At 29.4% G+C, this 25,225-nt stretch overlaps 1 protein-coding gene across 10 annotated transcripts in view; it reads left to right on the forward strand.

The window, feature by feature from the left end:
- Positions 1–25,225, forward strand: part of bol (boule homolog, RNA binding protein) — a 276,121-nt gene that overhangs the window by 171,691 nt on the left and 79,205 nt on the right. For 7 of the 10 annotated variants that reach the window (XR_012721954.1, XM_075307513.1, XM_075307511.1 and 4 more), the window contains 2 exons: positions 7,716–8,095; positions 23,904–24,412. Coding sequence is in view for 9 of the 10 variants with exons in the window: in XM_075307513.1 (XP_075163628.1) it covers positions 24,300–24,412 (113 nt within the window). In the remaining variant the exon portion in view is untranslated. Of the gene's footprint in view, positions 1–7,715; positions 8,096–13,035; positions 13,350–13,376; positions 13,532–23,903; positions 24,413–25,225 lie in introns of those variants that run through there. The other 3 variants (XM_075307504.1, XM_075307509.1, XM_075307508.1) reach the window with 3 other exon arrangements.

The following is a 25,225-nucleotide window of genomic DNA, read 5'->3' on the forward strand; positions in this document are numbered from 1 at the left end:
TACGTGGTGTTAGAATGTGGTCTCTAACAAACACGCAAGAATTGGTCCATATCGGTCCATAATTATATATAGCCCCCATATAAACCATTCCCCAGATTTGATCTCCGGAGCCTCTTGAGGAGCAAAATTCATCCGATCCGGTTGAAATTTGCAACGTGGTGTTAGTATAAGGCCGCTAATATCCATGCCAAATTTGCTCCATAACGGTCTATAGTTATATATAGCCGATCCCCAATCACACAAAAATTGGTCCATATCGGTTCATATTCATGGTTGCCACTCGAGCCAAAAATAATCTACCAAAATTTTAATTTTATGGAAAACATTGTCAAAATGTTATTTCTATAGAAAATTTTGTCAAAATTTTATTTCTATAAAAAAATTTTGTCAAAATTTTATTTCTATAGAAAATTTTGTCAAAATTTTATTTCTATAGAACATTTTGTCAAAATTTTATTTCTATAGAAAATTTTGTCAAAAATTTATTTCTATAGAATTTTTTTTCCAAATTTTATTTCTATAGAAAATTTTTTCCAAATTTTACTTCAATAGAAAATGTTGTCAAAATTTTATTTCTATAGAAACTTTAAACTTAATTATATACGTATTTAATCGGCCTTTTTTAGTTTAATATATACTACGTATGGACTACCTTGTTTTTTGTAAAATCTCTATTAAAATAAAATTTTGGAAAAGGTTTCTATAAACAAATATTTGTTAGAAATTTTTCTATAGAAATAAAATTTTGACAATAAATTCTATAGAAATAAAATTTTGAGAAAAATGTTTTATAGAAATAATATTTTGAAAAAAAAAAATCTATAGAAATACAATTTTGACGAAATTTTCTACGGGAATAAAGTTTTGGCTAAAATTGCTATAGAAATATTTGGTCGATTTGTGGTAATCTTCAAATTTTGTTAGATTTTTTTGGCACGAGTGGTAAATGTTGTTACCACACATTGTTAAAGATCAAGCCTTGCCGGCTTCTAATTTCCTCCTCTAGAGCCACCAAAATTTAAAAATTATTACAAATTGTGTAGATTGAAAATTTCCCTACATTGTGGCCCTACGTCCCTACAATACGCTAAATATTAGAAAAACCCTACATATAGGGAATTTCCCTTTTTCTAGCAACACTGGCTGTAGTTGATACTGCACCTACGGGGTTAGTATGCCACTAATATTGAGCCCATTATTAAAAAAGAGAAAATCGTTTAATTAGTGTGGGTGATAAATCCAAATTTGTAAAAATCGAGCAATATTCTTATGTAAGAGCTACAAGTACGTAATAATACGATCGGCTAGTACATCAAAATTTGAAATTTGAGTAACATTGGTTAATAACACAGAAAAAAATATCACCAAAATATTTCCAATTAAAAAGTTAATTGAAGTTGAAATTTTTTTCAATTAATAAATTAATTGGTACAAATAACTTTTTAATCAAGATAGAAACATTAAGTTAATTAAGTCAATGATTGAACATTTTAAAATTTTTAATTAAAAAGTTAATTGATACAATTAACTTTTAATCAAATTCGGAAGACTAAGTCAGTTTATGATGATGATGAACATTTTTTTTTAATTTTTAGTTAAAATTTTTTTTCAAACAATCAATTGTTAATCCAAATAAAAATTCTAAGCCAATTCAGAATGTAATTAAAAATAGTTACCTTTTTTAATTAATAAATTAATTGAGTTTTGCAATCAACATCAATTAAATTTTTAATTGAATCAATTAAAAAATTAATTGAAATTTGGCAATGAAATCAATTAATTTTTTAATCAAGAATTTTTTCTATGCCCAATTAAAACTGTGATTGATACTATCATTTGCGTGATTGAAGACATTTCAATTAAAAAATTAATTGGATCAATTAATTTCGTGATTGAATCAGAAAAAAATTTTTTTGTGTGAAATTTGGGAAAATCGAGCGATGCATATATATATATGGAAGCTATATCTAAATCTGAACCAATTTGCATAATATTTTGCGGATTTGATTAACACCACAAAAGGTTACCTTGTGCAAAATTTGAGTAAGATCAGTTAAGAAATGAGGCCTGTATGGTCAAACATAAGGTTATTAGGGGCGAATTTTTCAAAATCGGGCGATACATATATTGTAGCTATATCTACATCTGAACCGATTTCGATGAAATTTTGCACATATAGTTAGTACTATACAGGACTGGTTCTAGCCAAATTTGAGTAAGATCGGTTAATAAATAAGGGTTCTATGGCCAAATTTGGGAAAATCGGGCTATACATATATATGGGAGCTATATCTAAATCTGAACCGATTTCGATGATTTTTTGCACATAGAGTTATAGAGTTATATAGAAGATTACATTTAGCCAACTTTGAGTAAGATCGGTAAATAAATAAGGGTTTTGTGGCCAAATTTAGAAAAATCGGGCGTTACATATATATGGGAGCTATAGCTAAATCTGAACCGATTTCGATAATTTTTTGCACATATAGTAAGTGCTATAAAACATTACATTTAGCCAACTTTGAATAAGATCGGTTGATAAATAAGGGTTTTATGGCCAAATTTGGGAAAATCGGGCGATACATATATATGAGAGCTATATCTAAATCTGAACCGATTTGGATGAAATTTTGCAGACTTGAAGGGCGATGAAAAAGATTACCTTTTGCCAAATTTGGTGACGATCCGTTTGAAAAAAAGAGCAACGTGACGTGTCGGGCGATACATATATACGGGAGCTATATCTAAATTTGATCCGATTTCTTCCAAATTCAATGTCCTTGTGCCCAAAAAACTCCCTGTACCAAATTTCATCAAAATCGGTTAATAATTACGACCGGAATCCTGTGAACAACAAATACATGGACAGACGGACGGACGGACAGCAAGCGCTAGATCGACTCAAGAGGTGATTCTGAGTCGATCGGTATATATTTTATGGTGTCTTAAATCAATATTTCTGGTAGGCACATTTTTTGGCAGATCAAACTTATTATACCTTGACCACTATGTGGTTTAGGGTATAATAAAGTCATTTAAAACATTATTGAATTTTTTTTTTTACAGTTTTAAATAAAATATTAAACATCCCAATTAACATTCTAATTAAATAAAAAATCAAAACAAGTATATACGGCCGTAAGTTCGGCCAGGCCGAATCTTATGTACCCTCCACCATGGATTGCGTGGAAACTTCTGCGAAAGACTGTCACACACAATCCAATTACTTGGGTAGCGGTAACACTTGCCGATGGCAAGGTATCTTAAAACTTCGTAACATCGTTTACTAAATTGTGAGTTAGTCCATACACCGAAAGAATTCTCTTCGTTAATTTTACAAAGAATTCTTCATTAACTATTCTTCGTGAATTCTTCATTAAAATAACGAAATTTTCTTTCATTTTCGTAAATTTTACGAAGAACATTTTACAAATATACGAAACTTCTACGAAATATTCTACATTAACTTTTCTTCGTAAAAAGTTCGTACTTTTAATCTTCATAAAAAGTACGAAACATTTTCTTTGAAATAACGAAGAAGTTTCATTGAAGTTGTAAAATTTCCGTTCGCGGCATTAAATTGTCTTTTATAATTTCCTGCGTGATAGCGAGCTATGAATAAAAGTGAAGCAATAACACTAAAAATTATTCAAAAACTTAAAATGTAAAGTAGTGATGTCATTTTTCACACTTGTAAAATGCAATGTAAAATGCAATGCAAATGCAATTTCGACTATAATTTTTTTTCTAAGTTCGAACATTTTTGAAAAAAAGTACGAAAGTTTTTCATAAAAAGTACGAAAATTTTTCATACAAACTACGAACATTTTTCATAAAAAGTATGATACATTTTCATAAAAAGAACGAAATTGTTTCATAAAAAGTACGAAGATTTTTCATAAAAAGTACGAAGATTCTTCATAAAAAGTACGATTTTTTTCTTACAAACTACGAAAATTTTGGAAGAACTTTTCTTCGTGAAAAGTACGAAATATTTCGTACTTTTAATGAAAAGTTTCTTTGGTTGTAAAACAATGACAAATTTCGTACTTTTAACGAAATTTTTCGTTCTTTTTACGAAGAAAATTCTTTCGGTGTACGTGGTATATATTAGACAAAAAACTTATGTATAGGTAAGTCTAAAAATAATTACGAATCGATATGGACTTTTGCACGGTACGTGGAGAGCCATAATTGAAATATGGGGGTCGCTTATATGGGGGCTACAATTATGAACTTGATATGGACCAATTTTTGTGTGATTGGGGATCGATTTATCTGAGGGCTATATATAACTATAGACCGATATGGACCTAGTAAGGTATGGTTGTTAACGGTCATATACTAGCACAATGTACCAAATTTCAACTGACTCGAATGAAATTTGCTTCTCTAAGAGGCACCAAAACCAAATATATGATTATGGACTGATGTGGACCACTATTGGCATGGTTTTTAAATATCATGTACTAGCACCACGTACCAAATTTCAACCAGATCGGATGAATTTTGCTTCTCCAAAAGGCTCCAGAACCAAATATCGGGATGGGTTTGTATGGGGCCATATATATAATTATGGACTGATATGGACCAATTCCTGCATGGTTGTTGGATACCATATACTAACATCACGTACCAAATTTCAACCGAATGGGAAGAATTTTGCTCTTCCAAGGGGCTCTGGAGGTCAAATCTGGGGATCGGTTTATATGGGGCCTATATATAATTATGGACCGATAACGACCAATTTTTGCATGGGAGTTTGAGGCCATATATTAACACCACGTACCAAATTTCAACTGAATCAGATGAATTTTGGTCTTCCAAGATGCTCCGGAGGTCAAATCTGGTTATCGGTTTATATGGGGGCTATATATAATTATGGACCGATGTGGACCAATATTTGCATGATTATTAGAGACCATATACTAACACCATATAACAAATTTCAGCCGGATCGGATGAAATTTGCTTTTCTTAGAGGCTCCGCAAGCCAAATCTGGGGATCAGTTTATATGGGGGCTATGTATAATTATGGACCAATGTGGACCAATTTTTGCATAGTTGTTACAAACCATGTACTTACACCACGTAACAAATTTCAGCCGGATCGGATGAAATTTGCTTCTCTTAGAGGCTCCGCAAGCCAAATCTGGGGATCGGTTTATATGGGGGCTATATATAATTATGGACCGATGTGGACCAATTTTCGCATAGTTTTTAGAAACCATGTATTTACACCATGTACCAAATTTCAGCCGGATCGAATGAAATTTGCTTCTCTTAGAGGCTCCGCAAGCGAAATCTGGGGATCGGTTTATATGGGGGCTATATATAATTATGGGCCAGTGTGGACCAATTTTTGCATGGTTGTTAGAGACCATATACTAACACCATGTACCAAATTTCAGCCGGATCGGATGAAATTTGGTTGTCTTAGAGGATTCGCAAGCCAAATCTGGGGGTCCGTGTATATGGGGGCTATACGTAACAATGGACCGATATGGCCCATTTGCAATACCGTCCGATCTACATCAATAACAACTACTTGTGCCAAGTTTCAAGTCGATAGCACGGTCGGAAGTTAGCGTGATTTCAACAGACGGACAGACGGACATGTTTAGATCGACTCACAATTTCACCACGACCCAGAATATATATACTTTATGGGGTCTTAGAGCAATATTTCGATGTGTTACAAACGGAATGACAAAGTTAATATACCTCCATCCTATGGTGGAGGGTATAAAAGATAATTGACTTAAAACAAAAAAACCGGAAAAAAATTTAAAGTCTAGTAAAATTACCAAAAAATTTTTCATCAAATAGGAAACTAATTATAAATAAATAAACAAAAATATAATAAATAATTGATAACCTCAATTAAAAATTTAATTGAAATTTTTCAAACAAAGAATTAATTGAAAGTGCAGAAGAAATAAATTAATTTCTTAATCAAGTACAATATTTATTTCTAATTAATTCCCTGATTGATGCTATCATTTTAGTGATTGAAGAAATTTCAATTAAAAAATTAATTGGATCAAATAATTTGGTGATTGAGACAGAAAAAATGTATAATTTGAATGAGGTACATATTTTTTATAGCAAAATATATCATCAAAATGTTTCTTATAAATTAAAAAAATTTATTGAATTTTGCTTACAAGATCAATTACATTTTTAGTTGAATCAATTCAAAGAGTAATTGAAAGTTTAGAAGAAATCAATTAATTTGTTAATCAAGTATAATTTTAATTTCGAATTAATTGTGTGATTGATAGTGTAATTTTAGTGATTGAAGAAATTTCAATTAAAAAATTAATTGGATCAAATAATTTCGTGATTGAGTCAGAAAAAATTGTTTTTTTTTTGTGTAGTTAAAATGTCTTTATTTTGAAATAGGTCGAAATTTTATTATAGCAAAGCAATACCAACACAACATTTCGAACTAAAAAGTTGATGATGGAAAGTGTTTACGATTTTAATTGAAACATTTATCATACCAATTAAAATTTTAATTAAATAAAATAAAAAATACATTTCTAATAAAAAGAAGAAATAATTTAATTTTTTAATCAAGTATATTTTTTCGAATTAATTCTGTGATTGATACTACCATTTTAGTGATTGCAGAAAGTTAAATTAAAAAATTAATTGGATCAAATAATCTCGTGGTTGAGACAAAAAAATTTGCTTTTTTCCTTGTAATTACGATTTCTTTATTTAAAATTAGGTCGATATTTTTTATAGCATAAAATATCTTCAAAATATTTCCAATTAAAGAGTTGATTAAAGTTGAAAACACCATCAATTAAAAACTTAAAAAAAAAATAATATAATAAAATTAAGAAAATCATGGAAAATTCTTACGTTTTTAACTAAAATATTAATATTAAAAAAATATATTTCTAATCAAATAAAAAAGTAAAAATAAAAAAAAAAATAATTGAAATTTTTTTAGAAATGATAGTATCAATTAAAAAATTAATTAATAATAATTGATCCAAAAATTAATTGATACTATTAATTTTTAAGATTGAATTCTGTTTCAACTAAAAAATTTTGTGAATCAATTAAATTTTTAATTGAATATTTTTATAACTCAATTAAGATTTTAATTGGAAAAATTTTCATGAATAGTTTTTCTGTGTATAAATGGAAAATTCTTAAGCAAGTTAAATTATGTCATCTAATGGTAAACAAATACTAGAAAAATAAACAACCTAAATCAATTAAACTTTTAACCGTTTAAAAAATAATTGAAAGTGCAGAAGAAATTAATTAATTTCTTAATGAAGCATAATTTTTATTTCTAATTAATTTTGTGATTGATGCTATTCATGATTGACAACATTTCAATTAAAAAATTAATTGGATCAATTAATATCGTAATTGAGTCAGCAGAAAATTTTTTGTCTGTGTAATTAAAATTTCTTTAGTATTTCTTATAATTAAGTCCCTACCCTAAAATTTCAAGTAAATCAAAAGCAAATGAAGATGAATTTTTCAAAAAGTCTCGATAAATCACTCTTAACGGAACAATTTATCGAGGTGTCCCCTATATTTATATCTTTGTATTTGTAAGTAGTAAGAGTGCGTATATATAAATATTTATAGATATTTAGCCATATACATATGTACATATGTCTTAATTGTATATTCTGTGGTATTTACTCATTGTTTTTATTTTTTTCATTTTAATGTACTTACAGAACCCTGCCGCCGCCTTTGCCAACCCCTCTAGATTGTGAACGAATCACTTCACCGAAAAATAAAGAAAAAAAAAATAGAAAACAAAACAACCACCCCCTTCAATCTCCTAGAACGAGAATAATAAAAGACAAAAAAGCGGAGAAAATATTTTATAGACCTTAAGCAGCCAGCGAGAAGATTTAAATCTATTCTAAAAAAAAGAAGAAAGGAAAAGCAAATGATTGCTAAATGCCGCTAAAGCAATTTTAATACCAAAAACAAAAGCAATATTAAAGGAATTGTTAAACACTAGAATATAGAAGAAGCTCACCCAAAACAACAACAACAACCAGAAGAATATCAACGAGGAAAAATTTCATCGCTCTTGCCAATAATACACGTAAATTTCTATACAAAAATCACAGAAAAAAAAACAGAGCAGGCATTATAGACCAGCTAGACTACAACGAAAAAGATTTGAGAGCAAACATTTTTGTATAAGACACAGTGGGGTACATTGAAAAAATATTCGAAAAATTATGATAATACTAAACTGGCAGTAACATAGGCAAACTGTGATAAATTTATCGATATCTGGTTGAGAAGAAACTTTACCCCGTTCCAAAGATTTTGTTTTTACTTTAATGGGCTTGGTATTTATTCCCAGCCATAGAAACGAAAAACCACACTAAGGATATATTGGAGACTAATTGACGTTTAAATTACAGTTTTACACACTTAACACTTTGATTACCAACAGTCACTGCAGAGGTCCTACAAAAACCACCCCTTATCTATATTCATGCATAGTTTCGATTTATTCCTAATGTAGGAATTCTTTTATGAGGAAAACGTATTTAACAAAATCTTTTCACTTTTTAAGATTTCCACCATAATGACTTGGTACCATGGTTGCCATAGTTGGAAGCATTCAACCAAAATTTTCAGATTTTAAACTGCTTGGTAGATTGGTACAAATTTTTATGGAAATAAACTTTTGCCAAAATTTTCTATAGAAATAAAATTTTGACAAAAATTTCTAAAGCAATACAATTTTTGTAGAAATAAAATTTTGACAAAATTTTCTATAGAAATAAAATTTTTGTAGAAATAAAATTTTGACAAAATTTTCTATAGAAATAAAATTTTGACAAAATTTTCTATAGAAATAAAATTTTGACAAAATTTTAAAGAAATTTTCTATAGAAATAAAATTTTGATAAAATTTTCTATAGAAATAAAATTTTGACAAAATTTTCTATAAAAATAAAATTTTGACAAAATTTTCTATTGAAATAAAATGTTGACAAAATTTTCTATTGAAAAAAAAAAATTGTCTATAGAAATAAAGTTTTGTCAAAATTTTCTATTGAAATAAAATGTTGACAAAATTTTATATAGAAATAAAATTTTAAAAAAATTATGTATAGAAATAAACTTTTGACAAAAATTTTCTATAAAAATAAAGTTTTGACAAAATTATTTAAAGAAATAAAATTGTATAAATCTACCAATCAGTAAAAAATCTACAATTTTTGATAAAATTTTCTATTGAAAAAAAATTTAAAAAAAAAATTTTTCCATAGAAATAAAATTTTCACAACATTTTCTATAGTAATAAAATTTTGACAACATTTTCTGTAGAAATAAAATTATGACAAAATTTTCTATAGAAATAAAATTTTGACAAAATTTTCTATAGAAATAAAATTTTGACAAAATTTTCTATAGTAATAAAATTTTTACAAAATTTTCTATAAAAATAAAATTTTAACAAAATTTTCTATAGAAATAAATTTTTAACAACATTTTCTATAGAAATAAAATTTTGACAAAATTTTGTATATAAATAAAATTTTGACAAAATTTTGTATATAAATAAAATTTTGACAAAATTTTCTATAAAAATAAAATTTTGACAAAATTTTCTATAGAAATAAAATTTTGACAAAATTTTCTATAGAAATAAAATTTTGACAAAATTTTCTATAGAAATAAAATTTTGACAAAATTTTCTAGAGAAATAAAATTTTGACAAAATTTTCTAGAGAAATAAAATTTTGACAAAATTTTCTAGAGAAATAAAATTTTGACAAAATTTTCTAGAGAAATAAAATGTTGACAAAATTTTCTATAGAAATAAAATTTTGACAAAATTTTCTATAGAAATAAAATTTTGACAAAATTTTCTATAAAAATAAAATTTTTGCAAAATTTTCTAGAGAAATAAAATTTTGACAAAATTTTCTATAGAAATAAAAATTTGACAAAATTTTCTACAGAAATAAAATTTTGACAAAACTTTCTTTAGAAATAAAATTTTGACAAAATGTTCTATAAAAATAAAATTTTGACAAAATTTTCTTTAGAAATAAAATTTTGACAAAATTTTCTATAAAAATAAAATTTTGACAAAATTATTTATAGACATAAAATTGTATAAATCTACCAAACAGTAAAAAAATCTACAATTTTTTATAAAATTTTCTATTGAAAAAAAAAATTTGAAAAAAATTTCTATAGAAATAAAATTTTGACAAAATTTTCTATAAATATAAAATTTTGTCAACATTTTTTTAACATTTTATATAGAAATAACATTTTCACAAAATTTTCTCTTAAAATAAAATTTTGAAAAAATTATCTACGACAATAAAATTTTGACAAAATTATTTATAGAAAGAAAATTTTATTAATCTACCAAACAGTAAAAATTTTACAATTTTTGAAAAAAATTTCTTTAGAAATAAAATTTTGACAAAATTTTCTATAAAAATAAAATTTATTTCGGCATAAGCCGACAAAATTTGCTATAAAAATAAAATTTTCTTTTTTCAAAACATAAAATTTTGACGAAATGTTCCATAGAAATAAAACGTTGGCAACATTTTCTATAGTAATAAAATTTTGACAAAATTTTCTATAAAAATAAAATTTTAACAAAATTTTCTATAAAAATAAAATTTTAACAAAATTTTCTATAGAAATAAAATTTTGACAAAATTTTCTATAGAAATAAAATTTTGACAAAATTTTCTATAGAAATAAAATTTTGACAAAATTTTCTATAGAAATAAAATTTTGACAAAATTTTCTATAGAAATAAAATTTTGACAAAATTTTCTATAGAAATAAAATTTTGACAAAATTTTCGATAGAAATAAAATTTTGACAAAATTTTCTAGAGAAATAAAATTTTTAAAAAATTTTCTATAGAAATAAAATTTTGACAAAATTTTCTATAGAAATAAAATTTTGACAAAATTTTCTATTGAAAAAAAATTTTGAGAAAATTTTCTATAGAAATAAAATTTTTACAAAATTTTCTATAGACATAAAATTTTTGTAGAAATAAAATTTTGACAAAATTTTCTATAGTAATAAAATTTTGACAAAATTTTCTATAGTAATAAAATTTTGACAAAATTTTCTATAGAAATAAAATTTTGACAACATTTTTTGTAGAAATAAAATTTTGACAAAATGTTCTATAGAAATAAAATTTTGACAAAATTTTCTACAGAAATAAAATGTTGACAAAATTGTCTTTAGAAATAAAATTTTGACAAAATTTTCTATAGAAATACAATTTTTGTAGAAATAAGATTTTGACAAAATTGTCTATAGTAATAAAATTTTGACAAAATTTTCTATAGTAATAAAGTTTTGAAAAAATGTTCTATAGAAATAAAATTTTGACATGTTTTATAGAAATAAAATTTTGACAAAATTTTCTATAGAAATAAAATTTTGACAAAATTTTCTATTGAAAAACAATTTTCAGAAAATTTTCTATAGAAATAAAATTTTTACAAAATTTTCTATAGAAATAAAATTTTGACAAAATTTTCTATAAAAATAAAGTTTTGACAAAATTATTTATAGAAATAAAAAAAGAAATAGATTTTTCGTAAAACTTTCTTAAAATTGTGGTAGATTATATTTGGCACGAGTGGACATCGTGCTTTGTACACGTTTTAGCCACACTCAAATATTTGTCCAAAATGAGTGTCCATATGTTTTCCCAGACCATTTTCGAATTATCTGGATACAGTGTTTCGAAATCGCTCCTATCGTGATGGTAGGTATCCAATAAGAGCTACAAACGTTTGCAGATTTCACGGTGGTGACGAATTCTTTCTCAACTAATTTGTTAATAAATCTAAAAACAAATCACACAGATAAAATGCAAAAAAAAAAAACGAATAAATAAAAAAATTTTCCTAAAATCAAGTACACAAAACTCAAATTTAAAAGGGAATTGTGTCTTAAATGTGCTCTTGCTTCAATTCTCCACTTCTTTGGCTCGCAATCACTACCAAACTCATTAGTGCAACGACAAAATCTTTGGAACAGGGCAAATTTTGTTTTCAGTGTATGACTTAACATTTTTCTATACATTTTTAAAGTTGCTTTGTTTTTAATTAGATCTAAATAAACCCAACAATCATTTTATCTCCATTTCATAGAAAATTAATCCTTGAAATTAACAGTTCATGTTTACCTGCTACAGAAAAATTTCGTTGCCTATTTTCAGGCGTCACATTTGCATAGTATTGATTTTATATTAACGCACCGATGATAAGGCACTATTGAACTAAAAATATATAGTGGCACAATGCGGCAAAATTGTGGCAAAAAAAAGTAAAAACAAACTGTGGCACAAAAGTGTCAACACATAAAAAGTGGCATATTTGCACAATCGTAACGCTGATTGTCAGACGTTAATCTGCATTCTGCAAATTTTATGATACATTTCAACTTGAATATTCTAAATTTTGAATACTGTCAGTGCAACCCTAAGTTACAAAATTGACGTTTAGATGAAAATTGTTTTTCCAGAACTCTGCTATTTGATCAAAAATATGAAACTATAATTAAAACAAAACATAAATTCACCCATTAATTAAAATTACAGAGAACTTTACAAATTTTCTCTTAGTTTTTTTTTTGTGATTTTCGGCTAGAAAGTTACACTCCACTGTGCCGTTTTTTTTTTATTTTTTGTAAATTATTTTAGATTTAATTTTTAGTTGTGTCTCGTTGTCATATCTGCTCAGATTTCCGAATAGCATCATTCTCTAACTTAATACATACTAATAATTAAACACTTTCGCTGAAATTTATTTTTTTTCGATTTTGGCTTCACTAACTCGGCCTTTGTCACTGGCGGCATAATATGTCCTCGTCGAAAAGACCAAAAATAACACCTAATATCGTGCATCCAGAGTATAACCAGTCTCTTTGGTAATGTGCTTCTCAAAAAAAAAAAAAAAATCACCAGCACCAGCATTCTTGCAAAGAACACAGAAATTAGTTTCGGCACTGCTGTCTGTCATTGCTGGTGCTTTGCCTTCGTTTGTATCTTCAATCGAGGGAGACCACACAAAAAAAAAAAAGTTGAGAAAAGAAATATTTCAACCGCGCGACAAGAAAAACAGAAAGAGCCTCAACGTTATTGCATCGCATTTGTAGAAATTTCGAAAATAGTATCGTCTCGTCCTCGTCGTGTGACATACCTAGAGAAAAAAAGCGATATCTACTTAATACTTAATTTAAAAAAATAAGACATACAAAAAAAAAAAAAAAATAAACAAAAATAAATAAATCAAACGTGAAACGTGTATATATAAAAGAATTCTCGGTATCTATTGGTAATAGGAGCATTTTTTGAAAGAAACAAAAAAACGAACACAAACGCTTCATATAGAAATCAAGAACTAAAAATATATGCGGTTATTTTTTTTTTCTCATACTGTTATAGACAATTTTGGAACGCAGTAAAGGCATATTCGCGAGTGTTTAAAAAAGAAAAATTGTTGAAATTTTATAAAAGGTTATACCAAATACCAAAAAACAAAAAATAAACTTAACTAAAAAAGAATACAATTATAAACCTAAAAAATATTTAAAAAAAAATCTGAAAATTTACAAAGAAAACAACAAATCAGAATTTCGTTCAAACGGATTTAAAAATAACAAAAATACCCTTTAAATCAGAAAAATTCCTAAGGAAATTGTGAAAATTGTTATTAAAAAAAAAAAACACAAAAAACATTAGTTTACTTTAAGGGGACGTTGGATTTGCATATTAACTATCTTCATTCACAAATTAAAAAAAAAATATGTTAAAAAAAAAACAATCTACAAAAAGTATAAAAAATCAGAACTTTACTCTAAAGACATACAAAAAACATGCTCTCTTAAAAAAATGTGATTTAGATTGTGCCACATTTTTATAAAAAATATAACACTATAGTCCAAGATCTATTTTAGTGGGTCATTAGAGCCTTTAAGATGCCTACTAGGCGAATTACAGTGAATTACTCTAAAAAATAATTTACTTTTTTGCTATTTACGCTTTTTATACCCTCCACCATAGGATGGGGGATATATTAACTTTGTCATTCCGTTTGTAACGTATCGAAATATTGCTCTAAAATATATATATTCTGGGTCGTGGTGAAATTCTGAGTCGATCAAAGCATGTCCGTCCGTCTGTTGAAATCACGCTAACTTCCTAACGAAACAAGCTATCGACTTGAAACTTGGCGCAAGTAGTTGTTATTGATGTAGGTCGGATGGTATTGCAAATGGGCCATATCGGTTCACTTTTACGTATAGCCCCCTATATAAACGGACCCTCAGATTTGTTTTGCGGAGCCTCTAAGAGAAGCAAATTTTATCCAATCCGGCTAATATTTGGTACATGGTGTTGATATATGGTATCTAACAACCATGCAAAAATTGCTCCACATCGGTCCATAATTATATATAGCCCACATATAAACCAATCCCCAGATTTGGCTTGAGGAGCCTCAAAGAGAAGCAAATGTCATCCGATCCGATTGAAATTTGGTACGTGGTGTTAGTATATGGTCTATAACAACCATCCAATTGGTCCATATCGGTCAATAATTATATATAGCCCTTATACAAACCGACCCCCAGATTTGACCTTCGGAGCCTCTATGGCAATAAAATTTTGGTAGATTATTTTTGCACGCAGAGAAGAAACATGATTGTCACAATCATATTCGAAGAGCACGATAATATGATAGGAGCTATTTTTGCGGCGACCATGTAACATTTTCACCTGCAACCATGTTGGCTCAGTGAACATGGTTCTAAGAAAAATATAATTGTCCTCATCTAAAATGTTATTATATTGATAAAAAAAAAATTTCGTTTGAATGAAAAGAAAATGGTCACGATTTAAAATGTTATGGTATTCATTAAAAACGTTTTTCTTCTAGTTAAAAGAACATGGTCACAACCTAAAATGTTTTGATCTTTATGAAAAAACTTTTTTCATCGTCGCAAAAAGGACGCCACATGGGAAAAGAAAACACAAAATTAACTTTCTTTATTTGTTTTTATTTATTTATAGACTGAATCATTGTTTATTAGAATTTATAATGTCGTGCAAGCAAACATCACATATTTTTACACACTCTACTTTGGTTCAATTTCAACAATAAGTAATCATTCCATATTTACTTCGTGCCCATCAAATGTACCAAAGCAGACATCATGTAACTGCAAATAAAAATAAATTATACCATATGTCAAAATACAGAACAAAAAGCAGGTACATTTTTTTTTTCAATTACACTTTCCTTTTTGTGTTCACATAAAACAACGTGCCACTTCTGAATAAATAAATTAACACAAAACACAATAATTCCGTATTCTCCGTCCATTCCAAGAAACAATCAACACATGCCTGACGCGCAAAATGAAAATCGTGTGTACCTCCTCAATGTTTTTATAAAATTCTTTTCGCTGCAAAAAAGTTAAAAAATTAAATGGTCACGAAAAAAATGTAAATGGTCTTTATGGCCATGTAATTTTTCTAGACATGTCTATACTTAACCTATAACCAGTAGGGAAAGTCTAAAGTCGGGCGGGCCCGACTATATTATACCCTGCACCACTTTGTAGAGCTAAATTTTCGATACCATATCACATCCGTCAAATGTGTTGGGGGCTATATATAAAGGTTTGTCCCAAATACATACATTTAAATATCACTCGATCTGGAAGAATTTGATAGAGTTCTACAAAATCTATAGACTCAAAATTTAAGTCGGCTAATGCACTAGGGTGGAACACAATGTTAGTAAAAAAATATATGGGAAACATTTAAATCTGAAGCAATTTTAAGGAAACTTCGAAAAAGTTTATTTATGATTTATCGCTCGATATATATGTATTAGAAGTTTAGGAAAATTAGAGTCATTTTTACAACTTTTCGACTAAGCAGTGGCGATTTTACAAGGAAAATGTTGGTATTTTGACCATTTTTGTCGAAATCAGAAAAACATATATATGGGAGTTATATCTAAATCTGAACCGATTTCAACCAAATTTGGCACGCATAGCTACAATGCTAATTCTACTCCCTGTGCAAAATTTCAACTAAATCGGAGTTAAAAATTGGCCTCTGTGGTCATATGAGTGTAAATCGGGCGAAAGCTTTATATGGGAGCTATATCTAAATCTGAACGGATTTCAAGCAAATTTGGCACGCATAGTTACAACGCTAATTCTACTCCCTATGCAAAATGTCAACTAAATCGGAGCAAAAAATTGGCCTCTGTGGGCAAATGAGTGTAAATCGGGCGAAAGCTATATATGGGAGCTATATCTAAATCTGAACCGATTTTGCTGATATTTCGCAAGTTTTTCGAGACTCATAAAATATTTGGATGTACGGAATTTGAGGAAGATCGGTTGATATACACGCCAATTATGACCAGATCGGTGAAAAATATATATGGCAGCTATATCTAAATCTGAACCGATTTTTTCCAAAATCAATAGGGATCGTCTTTGAGCCGAAACAGGACCCTATACCAAATTTTAGGACAATCGGACTAAAACTGCGAGCTGTACTTTGCACACAAAAATACATCAACAGACAGACAGACAGACGGACATCGCTAAATCGACTCAGAATTTAATTCTAAGCCGATCCGTATACTAAAAGATTGGTCTATGATTAGTCCTTCTTGGCGTTACATACAAATGCACAAACTTATTATACCCTGTACCACTGTAGTGGTGAAGGGTATAAAAATACTTTTTTCCCTGTAAAAAGTAAAAAAATTGAATGGTCAGGTACATGATTTTCCCGACCATTTAATGGTCTCAAATTCTATCATTTAAATGATAGAACATGTTTGCGGTATTTGAGAACCATTCAAATGCTTATTGCCACCATACATTTTTCTCCGCTCAAAAACTATTTTTACAAAGACAAAATACATGGTTTTCGCGACAATTACATGCTCTAGATAAGCATTAAATCGATGCGGCAACCATGTCCAAACATGGTTTTTCTGTGCGTGTGGTTCGAGTGGCAATCGTGATTTTTCTGTGATTGGGTATCGGTTTATTTGGGGGCTATATATAATATAGATCGATACGGACCAATTTTGGCATGGTTGTTATCGGCTATACACTAGCGAAATGTACCAAATGTACCAACCGGATCGGATGAATTTTGCTCCTTCAAGAGGCTCCGGAGATCAAATCTGAGGATCGGTTTATACGGGGGCTATATATAATTATGGACCGATGTGGACCAATTTTTGCATGGTTGTTAGAGTGACCATATACCAACACCATGTGCCAAATTTCAGCCGGATCGGATGAGTTTAAGATTGATGAAATCGTCTTTAAATTTGTTGGCTGTGCATTACAGCCATATCTTTCAGATGCGTTTCTTTCTCGCTTCATAAGCTCATTCGAAATGAAATGTAAAACATTTGTAAAATTCTTTACTTCACAGATAAAAATATTTTCCTTATTCAATCACGAAATTAAGGAGCCACCGTGGTGCAATGGTTAGCATGCCCGCCTTGCATACACAGGGTCGTGGGTTCGATTATCCCACCTCAGTAATGCTGGTGACATTTCTGAGGGTTTCAAAGCTTCTCTCAGTGGTTTCACTGCAATGTGGAACGCCGTTCGGACTCGCGTATAAAAGGGAGGTCCCTTGTCATTGAGCTTTACATGGAATCGGGCAGCACTCAGCGATAAGAGAGAAGTTCACCAATGTGTTATCACAATGGACTGAATAGTCTAAGTGAGCCTGATACATCGGGCTGCCACCTAACCTATCACGAAATTTATTGATCCAATTAAGTTTTTAATTGAAATGTCATCAATCGCGAAAATGATAGTATCAATCAAAGTTTAATTGGACATTAAAAAATACTTGATTAAAAAATTATTTTTTTCACATTTCAAATAATTTTTTGATTCAATTAAAAATTTAATTGATGTTGACTTCAAAACTGCATTAATTTTTTCATAAAAAATTTAATTATTTTCAAATACAGTGAAACCTCTCAAACTTCGACACTCTGAAAACCGGACACCTCCCAAATGTGGACAAAATTCAGGCCACAGTGGGTGTCCACTTTTTGGAGGTCTCACTGTACTTTCTTAAATAACTAAGTATTTTAGTTTGATTAAAAATTTATTGTTTGAATTAAATTTTTAGTCAAAAATTAAAAAAAAAATTACATCACTTTTTATACCCACCATCCTAGAATGGTGATGGGGGTATAATAAGTTTATTCGTTTGTAACGCATCGAAATATCGATTTCCGACTATATAAAGTATATATATTCACACAAAATTTTTTTTTTCTGATTCAATCACGAAATTAATTGATCCAATTAATTTTTTAATTGAAATGTCTTCAATCACAGAAATGATAGTATCAATTAAAAAATTAATTGAAGGTCAATTAAAAAATTAATTGATCCAATTAAACAATTAATTGATACTATTAATTTTTGTGATTGATTTTTGTTTCAATTAAAAAATTTGTTGATTCAATTAAATTTTTAATTGAATATTTTTTAAAACTCAATTAAAATTTTAATTGGAAAATTTTTCGTGAAATTTTTTTCTGTGTTCTTGATCAGGGAGAAAGACGATATAAGCATGTCCGTCTGTCTGTTGTAATAAAGGAGCTATCGTCCTGAAATTTGGCACAGAATCGTCTTTGGTCTGCATGCTGGTCCAGTTCGAAGATGGGCTATATCGGTCCAGGTTTTGATATAAACCAATCCCCCGATATGGTCTTGGACTTATAGAAACCGTAGTTTTTATCCAATTTGCCTCAAATCTGAAATCTAGAAGTATTCTAGGACCATACGAGTTGTTATAGTCGCAGCCTATTCAGTCCATTGCGATACAACAGTGATGAACTTTTCTCTTATCACCGAGTGCTGCCCGATTCTATGTTAAGCTCAATCACAAGGGACCTCCTTTTTATAGCCGAGTCCAAACGACGTTCCACTTTGCCGTGAGACCACTTCTCAGAAATGACACCAGCATTACTGAGAGGGGATAATCCACCGCTGAAAAACTTTTTGGTGGTTGGTCGAAATTTGGTCTGAATTTGGAAATATAAATTGTAGTTAACACATTTTTAAAGGACTTTGAAACACACATGAAGAAAAAAGCTGAAAACAAACGAATAAATTAAAATTTGGTTCCTAGAATCATGTACGCAAAACTCGAATTTGAAAGAGATTTGTGTCCTTACACCAAATCTCCGCTTCTTTGGCTCGAAATCAATACCATTAGTGTAAAATAAAGACAAAACCGAGCATGCATTTTTTTCAGTGTATTTCATAAATTTTCTGAAATAGACCCACATTTTGTTTCATGGTAGGCTCATTAGAAGCAGGTCGATTTTGTTGTAGTTCAGCTGTGAATGCAGTTGCCTGGCTGTTGTTTTCGTCCATATTGAAGACATACTGAAACAAATATGGAGTATTTTCTCTTTACTAGTGGTCATCTTTGCCGCATACTCGAACAAAACGAAATCAACCAAGCACACAATTTCCAGAAAAGATTTTTTAGTACGAAATTCCAGGTTTCAACGCCTTATAGCCGAATCAATAAAAAAATAATAATAAAAAGCCTAAGCACGCCGTAGCATACTTTAAGGCGTCATTAGAAATTTACTTAACGACTAAGATTTTCCAATTGAAATTCTTCTATAAAACTCAAGTAAATCCTTAGGGATTATTTCAAATAGCAATTAGAAACTTAGAAAATTAGATAAAAAACGAAACAAAGCAAAAAATTCTATAAACTTCACGGGATAAATGCAAATAATTCTTAAAACTTTATAATTTAAAAAACAAAATATACTACGAAATAAACGTGAATAAAAAAACAAGTATATACGGCCGTAAGTTCGGTCAGGCCGAATCTTATGTACCCTCCACCATGGATTGCTTAGAAACTTCTACGAAAGATTGACAATCGAATTACTTGGGTTGTGGTATCTTAAAACTTCTTAACATCGTTTTATAAATTGTGAGTTAGTCCATACGTCGTATATATTAGACAAAAAAGTTATGGACTTTTGCACGGTACGTAGAGAACCAGAATTGAAATATGGGGGTCGCTTATATGGGGGCTATATACAATTATGAACTTGATATGGACCATTTCTTGTGTGCTTGGGGATCGATTTATCTGAGGACTATATATAACAATAGACCGATATGGACCTAGTTAGACATGGTTGTTAACGGTCATATACTAGTACACTGTACCAAATTTAAACTGACTCGGATGAAATTTGCTCCTCCAAGAGGCTCCAAAACCAAATCTCGGGATCGGTTTATATGGGGGCTATATATGATTATGGACTGATATGGACCACTTTTGGCATGGTTGTTAAATATCATATACTGCCACCACGTAACAAATTTCAACCAGATTTTTGCTTCCCCAAAATTCACCGGAGGTCAAATCTGGGGATCGGTATATATGGGGGCTATATATAATTATGGACTGATATGAACCAATTCCTGCATGGTTGTTGGATACCATATACTAACATCACGTCCCAAATTTCAACCGAATCGGATGAATTTTGCTCTTCCAAGGGGCTCCGGTGGTCAAATCTGGGGATCGGTTTATATGGGCGCTATATATAATTATGGACCGATTTCGACCAATTTTTGCATGGGTGTTTGAGGCCATTTATTAACACCACGTACCAAATTTCAACTGAATTAGATGAATTTTGGTCATCCAAGAGGCTCCGGAGGTCAAATCTGGTGATCGGTTTATATGGGGGCTCTATATAATTATGGACCGATGTGGACCAATTTTTGCATGGTTGTTAAAGACCATATACTAACACCATGTACCAAATTTCAGCAGGATCGGATGAAATTTTCTTCTCTTAGAGGCTCCGAAAGCTAAATCTGGGGATTGGTTTATATGGGGGCTATATATAATTTTGGACCGATGTGGACCTATTTTTGCATGGTTGTTAGAGACCATATACTAACACCATGTACCAAATTTCAGCAGGATCGGATGAAATTTTCTTCTCTTAGAGGCTCCGAAAGCCAAATCTGGGGATCGGTTTATATGGGGGCTATATATAATTTTGGACCGATGTGGACCTATTTTTGCATGGTTGTTAGAGACCATATACTAACATCATGTACCAAATTTCAGCCGGATCGGATGCAATTTGCTTCTCATAGAGGCTCCACAAGCCAAATCGGGGGATCGGTTTATATGGGGGCTATATATAATTATGGACCGATGTGGACCAATTTTTGCATGGTTGTTAAAGACCATATACTAACACCATGTACCAAATTTCAGCAGGATCGGATGAAATTTTCTTCTCTTAGAGGCTCCGAAAGCCAAATCTGGGGATCGGTTTATATGGGGGCTATATATAATTTTGGACCGATGTGGACCTATTTTTGCATGGTTGTTAGAGACCATATAGTTACACCATGTACCAAATTTCAGCCGGATCGGATGAAATTTGCTTCTTTTAGAGGATTCGCAAGCCATATTTAGGGGTCCGTTTATATGGGGCTATACGTAAAAGTGGACCGATATTGCCCATTTGCAATACCATCCGACCTACATCAATAACAACTACTTATGCCAAGTTTCAAGTCGATAGCTTGCTTCGTTCGGAAGTTAGCGTGATTTCAGCAGACGGACGGCCGGACATGCTCAGATCGACTCAGAATTTCACCACGACCCATAATATATATATTTTATGGGGTCTTAGAGAAATATTTCGATATGTTACAAACGGAATGACAAAGTTAATATACCCCCATCCTAAATAATAAAATAATTTAAAATAATTTAATTATAATCGTATACGTATTTCAAATGCTCAATTTGTTCTGTTTTAGGTACACAGAAAAAAATATCACCAAAATATTTCCAATTAAAAAGTTAATTGAAGTTGAAAATTTTTTTAATTAATAAATTAATTGATACAATTAACTTTTTAATCATGATAGAAACATTAAGTTAATTAAGTCAATGATTGAAAATTTTAAAAATTTTAATTAAAAAATTAATTGATACAATTAATTTTTTAATCAAATTCGGAAGACTAATTCAGTTAAAAAAGTGCTGATTTTTTTTAATTAAAAATGTATTTCAAACAATCATTTGTTAATCCAAATAAAAACTCTAAGCCAATTCAGAAAGTAATTAAAAATAGTTTTTTAAAATAAATTAATTGAGTTTTGCAATCAACATCAATTAAATTTTTAATTGAATCAATTAAAAAATTAATTGAAATTTGCTAAAAAATCAATTAATTTTTTAATCAAGAATTTTTTCTATGCCCAATTAAAACTGTGATTGATACTATCATTTTCGTGATTGAAGACATTTCAATTAAAAAATTAATTGGATCAATTAATTTGGTGATTGAATCAGAAAATTTTTTTTTGTGTGTATAAGCATCCCATCAAAAAACAAAATTGGAAGTTCATCTAAAGGCACAATTTTAAAAGCGCTTCCAACAATGTTCTCCCAATGATGTTATTTATTTTAACTGCATTTTTTATAACTCCCCTTTTCATACTTGCAATGGGAAATTTAATTTTTTGTTTCAAATAGGTTAAAAAATGATACAAATTATTTGAATTTTGCCGAAAAAAAAAAATGTTAAATCGATTTTAGAAAACTTGCGAGTGTTTGAAAATATTAGATTTGATTCCAGATAGTGTCAGAATGCATTAAAAATCATAAAAAGTTTTAAAATTTATTTATTTGTTGAAATAAAACACATTTTCTTAATTCATATCCAAAACACTGAATTCGCATTACACCTTAAGAGGTGATGCAAATTCAGTGCAACGGCAACTGAAATGATGGACATCCGTCCTATGATAAGCCCATGTTAAAATCATCGCTTCTGCAGCACTTTCGGATCCAAAAAGAACATTTGCACTACTTTTTGGCGACGCTTTTTTTGCTGGGATTGCGCTTAACTAAAATCTACATTGAAGACTAGGAAGAAACATTTTGGTTAATTTGAGAAATTTTAAATTATTTTTAGAAAGTTTTTGAAAGTTAAACAGTATCACAAACACTGACATCATGCCGATATCATGAAAATAAGTAAATAGTTTTCGACAAATTCAAGAAAATTTCTTAGACATAAATAATTTTTTCACTTGTTAAAGAAAATTTTGTAATTTGAAGGAAAAAATTATAGTTAAAAATTGCTAAAATGTCTTTACTGTCATACGAAGTTCATTTGTATTAAAATTTAGAAATTGAAAGAAATAATGAACTATTTTAGTTCGAATTTAGAAAATCTTTATGCGTCAATTTATGTATAATTTTTTCCCTCGTTTTTTAGTTAATTTATAACGTTCGCAAAAAATTACTAGAGTAAAGCAAGCTTCCACCAAACATAGTAAATTTATAAATTTCAATAATAGAGGGTTCACTTGTTTTTTTTTTTTTTTTTTTGAGTGTAATCAATAAGAAATACTTATAAACCCTTAAAAAAAAACTAGAAATAGAATAACCTACGAATCGTTCTCATAAATACGACTAATGTCTATAAATAACTAGAAACTTAAAGTGAAAAATACCATTGCCTACTTCTTGGCAAAAAATGCTGCATATAGGATTGTACACAAAATGTTTTTACATTAAGCCTAAATAAAAATTAAATGAATCTAAAGAACGCGTAATAATAAATACAAAATGAAAATAACCATAGCCTACCATAAGACTCAAGTGTTGACTAACGTATAAAGCCTGCTCTGATTTTTTCATATGTATATGTCCTCCTTATTAATGAATTTCCACAAAGTAGAAATTTAATCTTTTAACTATTTTCTTTTCTCTTTTATTTGTACTTTTAATATAGTTTTTGTTGCCACATTTAAGTTGTGAAATTAAAACTCAAGGAGACAACATAAAATCAAACCGCTAAAAAGAAAAAAATATAATATTTCCATAATTAAAACAAATACGACGACGAAAGCATAAACCAAAAAAGACAAAGAGTGCAAAACCAAGAAAACCACAAGCCAACTAAATTGCACTTAACAAATCAAAAAAATAAAAAAGAAAACACAAAGTTTAAAGCATCCAAAAAGGCTACAACGCTTTATTGCATACCACCCATTAAAATATCATCCAGCCGCAGCTATATTTTGTTAGCTGCTGCCCTATTGTATAGATTTTCCTGTTGACCCCCCAGTTACAAGTAAACTCTTTCAAAATTCTGCCCATAACAAATTTCAAACTTCAACCACAGCCTATGCACAAAATGGCAGCCCCTGCTGGAGCAGCGCCGACGGGGTTGGAGGCACCCCTATCAGCACCGAAATATGGCACGCTGATACCAAATCGGATTTTTGTTGGTGGAATTAGGTAAGTTTTAGTTGAATTATAGCTAAATGTAAGAAGCAACAAAGTGCTCAGTTTTCAAAATAATATTTTGAAAGCGTGACGACAATGGGAATCTAATCGTTCACCATTTTTTTATTTAATCGTTTTTTTTTTTAAATAATATTTTCGTTCTCTTTTCGATCGAAATCAATATTATAATAGGTCCCAGCAAAAAAATTTGGAAGTTGTTCCAAAAACATTTCTTTTAAAGCCCATCCTAGAATCCCCCATCGAGTTTTTTCAACTTCCGATGCAGTCCTTTTGGACAAGTCCACAAACATTTCTTCTAAAGCGCATCGTAGGATCCCCCAATAATTTTTTACCACTTCCGATGCAGTCCTTTTGGACAACTGCACAAACATTTCTTTTAAAGCGCATCTTGGGATCCCCCAATGATTTTTTTTTCTACTTCCGATGCAGTCCTTGTGGACAAGTATTAGAAAGAACGCAATCAGGCTATTTTAAGTGCAAATTTTGTATAATTAAATTTTACAAAAAAAAAAAATAGAAAACTAATAAAAAACTAAAAAAAAAATAGAAATTAATAAAAAAGTAAAAAAATAATAAAAAAATAAATTTCATCCCCACTGGGATTTGAACCTGTGCCGTTTGACTTTTTCGCTTCCATGGAAGTTCTTTTGAGAAGGTTTTGCAAATTACGAGAATTTTTAATTTTTTGTTGATTTTTAATGGAAAAATATATTTATACGATGCATGACATAAAAAAATAATTTTTTAGAAAAATATTTGATAAAAAAATTACCACTGGTGAGATTTGAACCTGCGTTTCTTATT

Source organism: Haematobia irritans, chromosome 4, assembly GCF_050003625.1.
Source record: "Haematobia irritans isolate KBUSLIRL chromosome 4, ASM5000362v1, whole genome shotgun sequence".
NCBI classification, from domain to species: domain Eukaryota; kingdom Metazoa; phylum Arthropoda; class Insecta; order Diptera; family Muscidae; genus Haematobia; species Haematobia irritans.